We start from the raw sequence: 11913 nt of genomic DNA on the forward strand, positions 1-11913 counted from the left end.
TTGGCCAAATGGCGCCACCTCATGGTAGGACTCATATTGTCTGTCCATCCTGCATGGGGGCGGACCTCGTCCAGGACGCCCCCTAGTGGATGCAAAACCTACATTTCTTCAAAATCTTGGAATTGATTTGGTGCTCAATAGTTCTTTTAACTAAAAAGTCCAAAGAAAGTCCAAAACTTTCCACGCGGGCTGATTAAAACTCGTAAATCCTGTTTTCCTTTTAATGCTCTGCAATTTACAAACTTTTCAATTCAATAAAACTTTATTAATCCTCTGAGAGCAATTTGATGTTTACCGACAACGAGGTTGTTATGAAAATGGAAAACACATTGTGAGAATTTCACACACAGCAAAACTATTTTTTGTTAATAAAATGTGACGAAAAATTTGTTTTTATTTGGAAATGAGACGTCGTCCCACATTTAGGTTTCATTGAAAACGTCTTTATTCGATCCAAACCAAAATATTTCACAGGCACTGGAATAGAACGCGTCAAGTCACAGCATCAAATGTAAAACGTGTCGTTCATTTAAAAGTTGTTCTTGATTCGAGAAACAGAAACTTGATTCTTCACAGTTTAAAAAAAAAATAAACGAAAACTCACACGATCAATAAATACGATCGGTCGCACTGGCCTCGGGGTGTCACTGCACTGGAGCACTGATCACCTTTATTCTTATAATTATAATATATATTTTTTATAATAGTTATGATATTTGTATTATTATTATTGTTATTTGTATTATAATAATTATAATATTATTTTTATTATTGTAATATAATAATAATAATAATATTATTATAATTATTATTATGATTATTAGGGGTCCAGTCCTATTGTTTTGGTTCCGATTTTATTTCATTTATTTTTCTCGTTGGCATTTTTCCAGGTGAAAGTGTCTGGAGCACAGCAACCGTCGCACGGGCACGAATGGAGCGTCGTCGTATTCGGGGCAGTCCAGACATTTCGTGCTCTAAGTTTGATCCACGTCGATGGATATTTGGAGCATAAATCAGTGAGAAAGGGTTTTCTGAAGGACGTGGAGCCGCCGTACCGGAAGTAGCCAAACGAAGGGAGCAGGGGCGGCGGGGCAGGGGCACTTTGTGACATCATCATCATCCAATTTGTCATGGGTGTGCTGGGCGTGGCCCTGGGGTCTGGACTATCGCTGCGCATCAGTCACTTCGCGCAGGATCTGTGTGGGTCGTGACGCGAGGCGGCAGGAGCCGATGCTGCGTTCCATGGCAACTTGGAAAATTGTGATTCGTGACCAATGCCACTGCACTGGACCCCGGGTATCGCTGCCTGCAGCTTGTATTATTATTATTATTATTATTATTGTTCTAAGGCTCATTTGGACTCGGCAAACGAGCTGAAAACACTGAATGTTCTATTGATACTTTTATTGATTTCCGTTGATTGATTTCATAAATAATAACAATTTAGTAGTTGTTGCGCCGTTTAATTTTCTCGCTCCTTAATGAAGCTTCGTACGTTTGTGTCGTGTTTAAACCCGACCCTTGCGCCGGGAGAGAACTCTTGATTATTTCAAACCAAACTCAGTTCCACGCAATCCGCTGGGTGGCTTCAACGTTCGTCAAATCAGGGTCCGAACGTTTTTGTTCTCGCGGCAAAAAGCTTGAACCATCAAAACAAGAAGGAAAAAAAAACAAACAATAAACAACAAGAAGCAGAGAAAGAAGAGGCGGGAAGCGTTTCGATCGCCGTCGGTAAAACAAAAGCCCCCACTGGAGAGGACTGGTCAGAGAGCGACCCTCTGCCTCTTTTTCGAGGCGTTTTGAGACTTTTTTTCTGGGACTTTTCCAAATAATAAAGGAATTACAAGAGAGGAGTATTATTGTTCATCCTGAATGTTACTTAAAAACGGGAATTCTTTTAAGGTGGCCATTCCCCTAGGAGGAAAAGAAAAAAAAAACTTTTAAAAATGTGGTAAATAATTACAGTGTACTTATTTTTATTTTAGCCCAGTTAACCTCGTGTACCGAGGTTACACCAACAATGACGTGGGTGGGCCACGGCCTCGGGCCCCGCCTCTAGGGTCATCGCCAAAACAGGATTTAGGTCTTTGTTCCGGGGACCTCGACCAAAACGACCGCTCCCTCCCCGGCTGGCGGAGGGACACCAGCGGCGCTCTGAAGGAGCAAGCGCAACGTGCTCCCGGAAGCTTGGTGGAGCCGCCCGCGTGGCAGCGTCTGTGACCTGTGGGGACTGAGGGGTGCAGCGTGAACATGTTGAGACAAAAACATTTAGCGTTGTGGAGTTACTGGCCTTCGGAGCTAACGGCTCAGCATGAGCTAACCCGCTGCTAGCGGCAAACCAAGGCTAACAGACAACCTAGGGATAACGGCTAACCACAGACTAACAACTAACCCAAGGGCTAACGGCTGAGGGCCAACTAAAGGCTAACTGAAGGCCAACTAAAGGCTAACTGAAAGCCGACTAAAGGCTAACTGAAGGCCAACTAAAGGCTAACTGAAAGCCGACTAAAGGCTAACTGAAGGCCAACTAAAGGCTAACTAAGGGCTAATGGCTAACAAAGGACAAATTGCCAACCTTTCCTTTAACCGAGCAAGCAGTAGGTTGAGCTGTTGCTATGCTACGCTAGGTGCTGCTGGCGCGGGCGGGGCAGGGCTGGCTGTGCCTGAAGTGCATGATGTGCACGGCTGTCTGGTGCCACCAGTAGAACATGAGCACCACCAGGACGTGCCAGAGCTGGTGACTGGCCCCCAGGTAGTTCATCTGACCTGGAGAGAGGAAAACACCCAAGTTAGCCTTTCATTTATGATAACGTTCAGCCAGGCGGCCATTGTCTGAAAATACCCCCTGGTGGTCAGGTCTGGTATCTCTGACACAACTTTATACATTATACAGTATATACCATATATATATATATATATATATATATATATATATATATATATATATATATATATATACATACACACACACATATAACATATACTGCTATATACATATAACATATACATCTACATATACACACTGCTATATACACTATGTACACATATAACATATACATCTACACACTATTATATACATTATATATACATAATACATAAACATATACACACTGTTATATACATTATATATACATATAACATATACATAGTACTTACTAAATTACATAATACTGAGCCGCTATACTGATTAGAAATTATTTAGTAACTAGTATGTTTAGTTTTATAACTAGCTTGTCTAGTTTTATAACTAGTATATAGCGTTAAAACTAGTACGACTTGTTTAATAACCAGTATGTCTAGTTGTATAACTAGTATGACTAGTTGTATATCTAGTATGTCTAGTTGTACAAGTTGTACGACTAGTATGTCTAGTTGTACGACTACTACGTCTAGTTGTATGACTAGTAAGGCCTTGTGTTGCTAGTAGTTAACTAGTAAACAGAACGAAGCAGTTCTCTGGAGGAACGGACCTGGGAAGCATCGCTCTGGAACCTTTGTGACGTAGAACATGAAGGCGGAGCCGGCGATGAGGTACATCACCAGGATCCGAGGCAGGAACAGCTGCACGGGCGGAGTCAGCATCATTGGTCATCCACGCAGAGCTCCCATCCGCCCCCGCTTCACCCCTAACGCTCACATTTATCCCTCCACGACAAAAACGCTCGATTTTGCATTTTAACGCAATGTACCATGTGAGCTTAAAGTTACAAAAAGACAATTATATTCAAAACGTGTGACATCATCAGTAAAAAGCAGAAAATAAACTTTCCCTGGATCAGGCAGAGCAAACACAAAACAAAGGGACAGTTCCTCCAAAGGTTCTCAGGACTCCCCGCGGTGCGACGACGCCTTCTGTGACCAATTACAGCTTTCGGGGTTTTGTAAAACTCAGCGCAAACACGTTTTTTTCCGAGTTTCCCTTGAACGCAGCATGGGCTCAAGTTGTCTGTCTACGTACAGCGAGCGGCCGGATGCCAATGAGCTCCAAGAGACGAGGTTCCCGGAAAATTATGAAAATTTCACTCATTTCTGCTCAAACATGTCTGTGTGTACTGCGGTTGTTGTGTTTCAGACACTTTTCGCCTGAAAACGCAGAGAAGATTAAAAATAAGAAAAACCCAGCAATAACCATATTTAGGTTTTTTTTTAAATTTAAATTTAAGCTCATTTACAGCTCACTTGCTGTTATAAATATTAATATTGTATAAATATCATGTACATATTGTATAAATATCATATAAATATTGTATAAATATAATTTCAATATTGTATTCATATTGTACAAATATCGTATAAATGCCATAAATATTGTATAAATAAACATCATATAAATATTGTATCAATGTCGTTTAAATATCTGATAAATATTGTATAAATATTGTGTAAATATCATAAATAAACATCGTATAAATATTATATCAGAATTGTATATCATATAAATACTGTATATTGTTTAAGTTTAATATAAATATTGTATATTGTATAAATATCATATAAATATTGTATAAATATTGTATAAATGTAGTATAAATATCAGATACATATTGTATAATTATTGTGTAAATATTATAAATATTGTATAAATAAATATTATATAAATATTGTGAAAATGTCATAAATATTGTATAAAAATTGTATTAGTATTGCTAGATTCTCAAATTTTAGTAACAGTAGAAAAACACAGTCACTGTGGTTGTCTTCATATGAACAGCTATGTGAATAGCTCCCCGTGAGGCGGGAGTCCTGACCTGCACCACGTCGGTCCGGAGCCCCCCGTTGAGCCACACCCAGTGTCCCGCCGGGACCAGGCTGCCCCCGGCCACGCAGCAGAAGATGGCGGTGCGCAGCCTCCGCCAGGCGTGGCTCAGGTAGAGAGGGTGGAGCTGCGCGGAGAACACCCCCAGGATCAGGGAGAGCACGGTGAGCAGGTAGAGCTGCCGCCAGAACTAAGGAGGAAGAGGGGATTGATGGATGGATGGATGGATGGATGGATGGATGGATGGATGGATGGATGGATGGATGGATGGATGGATGGATGGATGGATGGATGGATGGACAAATTAGATACAAATGAAATCGACAGATAGGTGTCGCTCGGCAGCTCTACCTACAGGTTGAAATCAGCACAATTACCTGCAAGCAGGATGCTGACGTAGCTTGGTACTAGCTAGTACTAACATTAGCACTTTTACTGGCTCCCTACGTCACCAATTTAAGTCGCCAGCAACCACTCCACAGTCTGGGCGGAGACGGTGAAGCCCCGCCCACTTGGAGAACAAACCAACTCTTCACCCACACTTCTTGGCGTTTTACCCCCCAAAAAATGGTGCCGCTTGGAGTCGAATGAGACTCAAACCGGCGGCTGAAATGACTCTAACCCAGGCAACCCCTGGTCCACATGGACCACGTGGACCACGTGGACCACGAGGACCAGGAGGACCACACGGTCCTCTTGGTCTACACGGCCCTCCTGGTGCACATGGTCCACGCGGTCCTCCGGGTCCTCCTTGGCCTACCCACCGTGTCGCAGTAGAAGGCGTAGAAGATCCCGGGGACGTAGCATCCTAGGATGCCCACAGAGATGCCGGCGTAGTCCAGCGCCAGCCAGCGGCGGCAGGTCTTCTCCGAGCGGTGGCAGGAGAACAGGTGGTACCCCACCGAGCACAGCATGCACACCTGGGGACAACACACGCTCCTATAAATATGAAAGACACTTCAACCGGGAGGCGTCAACTTCCCCTGAGACCGATGCTTGGCTGAAAGCCACGTGAAATCATCAGGCTGCTCGTGGTTGCTTTCTGAATCCCAAAACCATGAGATGGAGCTGCAGAAGCACCACCACCAAAGACGTGGTCGCATGCAGAAGGCTCTGCAGAACCAGGACTCGTCAAGATACGCGAACGCTTCGGGGAAACCAGTGCGCGGGTCGTTGCTCTCCGCCTCCGCTGAGTTCTACTCAGTTGAGGGCGCGTCCTCCACGTGATCAATGAAGTTCTCAACTGACATGAGGCCTCGTCTCCGTCCATGTTCTGAATGGACGGAGACGTTCCAAATCACCTTCTAGTGAAGCTAGAACCACGGTTTACACCTGAGAGACTTCAAAATATGTAGAATTATGTTCATCATTATATATATCGCGTAATACGCGCTGATTGGATTTTGATTGGTCGATAACAGCAAACAGTGCTCAGTTATTTCTGAATAATGACGCAGTCATTTAATATTAAGCGTTGCCATGGGAACCACCACTCCTCCTGGTTTCATGTCCCTCGTATCCCTCCGCTACATGCTAATGCTAACAGTAGCTGGTGGCGCTCCATAGAAACTACAATGGAAGACTGACTCCTTATACAACTAGCGCTACTAGCTATTAAACTACTACATACTGGTTATTCAACGAGATCTATTGGTTAAAAAACTAGACGTACAAGTTATACAACTACTTATACTAGTTTTAAAACCAGATATAGTAGTTATACAACTTGTTATACTATTTACTGTATACAACTAGACATACTAGTTATAAAACTAGATATACATCAAATAATTTCTATCAGTATTTTGCGTCTCAGTGTATTATGTTATTCAGTATTGTGTATATGTCGATGTATATGTTATATGTATATATATATAGTGTATATAGAAGTGTGTAGATGTATATGTTATATACATAATGTATAAAGTAGAGTGTATATGTAGATGTAAATGTTATATGTATATATAATGTATATAGCAGTGTGTATGTGTATATATAATGTATATAGCAGTGTGTATATGTATATATAATGTATATAGCAGTGTGTACGTGTATATATAATGTATATAGCAGTGTGTAGTTCCTTACTTTACGATCATCACTGTGTTTCAGAATGCAGGAGTGAACACATTGAACAACACATTGTGACTTCAGAATGACATCATAACACAATAACTTCCGTACACCACCCCCTGCACCACCCGTGTTCACTACACCTACACTCCGCCCTCCTCACAGCCTGCCAACCTGCGCTGGCCCAGGAGAATACAGTGGAAAAGCCTCCGTACAGGAAGCGGAGACCTACATGTCAAGGAGCAGGAAACTGTAAGAAAGGAAACAGTAATGATAAAAATAGGGAAGCAGAGCGGCAGGGTGGAGCGGGAGCAGAGCGATGGGGGGGCGGAGCGGGAGCAGAGCGATGGGGGCGGAGCGGGAGCAGAGCGACGGGGCGGGGCGGAGGGGGAGCAGAGTGACAGGGGGACGCACCTGGAAGCAGCAGAGCCCGACGGCGTAGATGACGTAGTCCTCGCTCCGGGCCCTGGAGGCCGGCAGCACCGAGCAGAGGTCGTTGACTCCCAGGGAGAAGAAGAGCAGGAAGCCCAGCAGGTGGCTCCAGATGTTGACCGTCTCATTGGACAGGGTGAAGATGCTGCGGGACGAGGGCGGAAACAAAAACGCCGATGAAGGACATAATGAAGGACAAAACCACATGGAAACCAGACATCACAGACATGCAGTCATCACCTGCGCAGGCAGAGCGTGGAGGGCAGGTGGGCGCGGTACCCGTCCGTGATGTAGGGGTTCTCCTGAAGGAAGCCGGGGATCTGCTGGAAGGTGTAGAGCCGGATCCTCTGGGGCAGCAGCACGGGCCAGGGGTGGTAGCCGCCGCCCAGCTCCACGTGGTGGGCCGACCTCAGCGGCTTCGGGGGCGTCTTCAGCAGCATCCTCCGCCGCACAGGAGGCTGCGTAAGGTTTGAGAAAAGGACGAAACGGAAACTCTTTTTTTTTTCCCCGTCAGGGTTGGAAAATTCAGACGAGAAGCGTGCGTCCGGCACGGAGAGGGCAACGGCCTGAATGCTAACGGTGTTAGCCTAATGCATGGCTGCAGAGGGGATCAGCTAGCCTAGCTCCTGGGAAATGAGGGAAACACACCATCCAGAGTTTGAAAATGGCTGAAATGAGAGGTTTCTGGGAGGCTGGGCGTCGCCTTCGCCGGTGAATTTCCCCCAAAATGGGAATCTCTGTTTTAAGAAGGAATGTGTTGGAGCCGGCTCCAGCGGACAGTAAAGCGGGCTTCACACCGAGTCTGTAATCGCACCCAACAGTCAGATCTTCCCCCAAGTGGCCGTCAGATGAACTGCATCTGGGTTTCACGTCACAAAGTATGTCGGAAGAAATGGGAGAAGTTTTACTCAGAAAAGGAAGTATTTTGGTCCAATGGACGTTTTCACTCCCTTCATGGAGTTTTCATAGTACAAATAAATTACAAAATACAAATTGACTTTATATATCCACTGATATGAAAAAAGATTTATGATAGTAAATGTGGTGTCATCCAACGTGAACCTTAGATTATCATCACTATCGAACTGGAGAATCAAATCATCATTATTTCGAAATACGTGACTTATTTTCTAAGATTGAATCTGGTTCCAATAAAAAAATAAATAGAATTTTAAAAAAGACCAAAAACTGGAAAACTTGAACGCCTCGCGGAGCCAGGCCTCCGTGTCAGGAACTTCATCAGAAGGATGAGATGTTTGAGGTGGAGCGCTACTCCACCCGCCCGCCCCCTGGTGACGGAGATAGATATTACGATACGTCTGCAGAACGTTTTCCCTTTTGGGGAAACACACACACACACACACACACACACACACACACACACACACACACACACACACACACACACACACACACACACACACACACACACACACACACACACACACACACACACACACACACACACACACACACACACACGTCCAGTTCCAGCTTCAACGAGGAAGTGGACGAACTTCAGTTTTAATCTGTTAAACGTCCCATTTTGATTCATACATCAGGCAACAACTACACATCTACGTCAGGCAACAACTACACATCTACGCCATCAACAACTACACATCTACGTCAGGCAGGCAACTATGCGTCTACGTAAGGTCCGCAACTACAAATCTACGTCTGGCCCGCAACTAGGAATTCACGTCAGGCGGGCAACTATGCATTAACATCAGGTGGGCAACTACGCATCTATGTCAGATGGGCAACTGCATCTACGTCAGGTCCCCCCAACTGCGCATCTACTTTAGGCGTGCAACTACGCATCTACGTCAGGCGGGCAATTACACATCTACGTCAGGCCCGCAACCAGGAATCCACGTCAGACAGGCAAACAGCATTGACGTAGCTGGAGGTTAATATGAAGAAGGTTGTCAGTGACGTAGCTGGAGGTTAATATGAGGAAGGTTGTCAGTGACGTAGCTGGAGGTTAATATGAAGGAGGTTGTCAGTGACGTAGCTGGAGGTTAATATGAAGGAGGTTGTCAGTGACGTAGCTGGAGGTTAATATGAAGGAGGTTGTCAGTGACGTAGCTGGAGGTTGATATGAAGGTTGTCAGTGACGTAGCTGGAGGTTAATATGAAGGAGGTTGTCAGTGACGTAGCTGGAGGTTAATATGAAGGAGGTTGTCAGTGACGTAGCTGGAGGTTGATATGAAGGTTGTCAGTGACGTAGAACTCCTTTTTCTCTTTTTTCTTTTCCTGTAAATCTCCCGAATTTTTAACCTTCAAAAACATTTCAATGTAGTAAGAAAATGGACGGACGCGTCTCCGTCTCTGTCTCTGTCCCTCCAAACAAAACCAATATAAACTGTGTGTTTTCATTGTCCATGTTCTGTAGGTTTATTGTATTGTAGGTTTGTTTTCCTCCGTTTCCTGGTGGAATGAAGCCGTGTGCGTGACGGGGACGTCCTCAGCCTCTGAGCCAGGAGGGTTTTTAGTCAATGAATAGAACGTGAAGCTGCTATTTAGGTCCCAGTGCGCGCACACATACACACACACACACACACACACACACAGATATCAATACACACACACACACACACACACACACAGATATCAATACACACACACACACACGCCCGCACACACACGCGCGCACACACACACACACACACACACACACACACACACACACACAGATTTAGACACGTGAATTAACACACACGCACAGATATCAATACACACACACAGATATCAGTACACACACACACTCACAGATATCAGTACACACACACAGATATCAGTACACACACACACACAGATATCAGTACACACACACAAACACAGATATCAGTACACACACACAGATATCAGTACACACACACACTCACAGATATCAGTACACACACACAGATATCAGTACACACACACACTCACAGATATCAGTACACACACACAGATATCAGTACACACACACACAGATATCAGTACACACACACAAACACAGATATCAGTACACACACACAGATATCAGTACACACACACAGATATCAGTACACACACACAGATATCAGTACACAAACACAGATATCAGTACACACACACAGATATCAGTACACACACACACAGATATCAGTACACACACACAAACACAGATATCAGTACACACACACACACAGATATCAGTACACACACACAAACACAGATATCAGTACACCCACACAGATATCAGTACACACACACAGATATCAGTACACACACACAGATATCAGTACACACACACAGATATCAGTACACAAACACAGATATCAGTACACACACACAAACACAGATATCAGTACACACACACACAGATATCAGTACACACACACAGATATCAGTACACACACACAGATATCAGTACACACACACAGATATCAGTACACACACACACAGATATCAGTACACAAACACAGATATCAGTACACACACACAAACACAGATATCAGTACACACACACACAGATATCAGTACACACACACAAACACAGATATCAGTACACACACACAGATATCAGTACACACACACAGATATCAGTACACACACACAGATATCAGTACACACACACAGATATCAGTACACACACACAGATATTCTAAATCGATCCTAAAAAGCAATGAGAGCAGAAGCTGCAGGGTCTGACCGTGTTGCAGCGCGGCCAGCGGCGGACCCGGCGGGGGACCTAGCGGCGGACCCAGCGGCGGACCCAGCGGCGGACCCAGCGGGGGACCCAGCGGGGGACCCAGCGGCGGACCCAGCGGCGGACCCAGCGGCGGACCCAGCGGCGGACCCAGCGGCGGACCCAGCGGCGGACCCAGCGGGGGACCCAGCGGGGGACCCAGCGGCGGACCCAGCGGGGGACCCAGCGGCCGGTGCGTCCGGGTCGAGAGACGCTGCTGCAGCCCCAAGGCCACGGCGTGACCACGTCACTGTCCTTAGGAACACGACGCTGTGGTTGCCATGGTGAAGGAGGCTTCGCGGTCACTGCAGAGAAGCAGGCGACACACACTGCGCTGCGTTCAAGTGCAACTCGGAACTCGGTTTTTCTGAGGTGTTAGCGCGTCTTCGCTTCCCAGCTAAACGGGTTCTATTAACTCTGGGAGAAAATGTCCACACGATTTGTGTTGAAGCTAAAATCTCAGAGCATTCAGGAAGCGAGTAAGACATGTTTCAAAATCATAGAGGAAACGGCGGTTCATTTGCACTTTTCCTTATAGGAAGTTGATTTTCCCGAGTTTGAACGCTAATTGAACGCAGCAGCGTCATCCGTTACGTTATTTCCGGTGTAGAGCAGATGCTGCGTTCAAGTCAAATGGGAAACTTGTATTCGCTTCCGGATTTGTTGAATCACGGATTTTCGGACCAATGACTCCGCACACAAACCAGAATCAGCCCAAGCAAGTTGATTTAGTTTGTTTTTTTGTAAATCATGATTAATTTACACTGAATACATTTCTTCATGTCTTAATAGGAGGAAGCTGTTAAAACCACCCGTCTCGAAATTCTCCAAAAGTGAGGAGTGATATTATGGGCTTTAAGTTTCCATGTGTGACGCGGGACGGGAAGCACGGGGCGTTTATGTTCCGTTCAATTATCATTTAATACATGGAAAA

The 11913-nt window shown here is 45.0% G+C and overlaps 1 protein-coding gene across 1 annotated transcript; it reads right to left on the reverse strand.

Moving 5' to 3' along the window:
• Positions 1-448: 448 nt before the first annotated feature.
• Positions 449-11216, reverse strand: LOC307243145 (progestin and adipoQ receptor family member 3-like). Its single transcript, XM_080017806.1, has 7 exons — positions 10944-11216; positions 7502-7719; positions 7244-7406; positions 5521-5676; positions 4749-4946; positions 3471-3561; positions 449-2766 (listed from the first exon to the last, which is right to left on the reverse strand). Exons 2-7 carry the CDS (start codon positions 7699-7701, stop codon positions 2624-2626), a joined length of 951 nt encoding a protein of 316 aa, XP_079873932.1. The 5' UTR covers positions 7702-7719; positions 10944-11216; the 3' UTR covers positions 449-2623.
• Between the last annotated feature and the right edge of the window lie 697 nt (positions 11217-11913).

The sequence above is a fragment of the Zeus faber genome, assembly GCF_960531495.2.
Source record: "Zeus faber genome assembly, chromosome: 17".
In the NCBI taxonomy this organism is placed as follows: Eukaryota; Metazoa; Chordata; class Actinopteri; order Zeiformes; family Zeidae; genus Zeus; species Zeus faber.

Excerpts from the sequence above, each read along its gene's own strand:
- LOC307243145 (XM_080017806.1), bottom strand. The coding sequence starts at position 7,701 with ATGCTGCTGAAGACGCCCCCGAAGCCGCTGAGGTCGGCCCACCACGTG. Across the intron at positions 4,947-5,520 it reads ACGCCTTCTACTGCGACACG|TTCTGGCGGCAGCTCTACCT; the intron begins GTGGGTAGGCCA and ends CTTCCTCCTTAG. Across the intron at positions 3,562-4,748 it reads TCCGGACCGACGTGGTGCAG|CTGTTCCTGCCTCGGATCCT; the intron begins GTCAGGACTCCC and ends CCGCCCGTGCAG.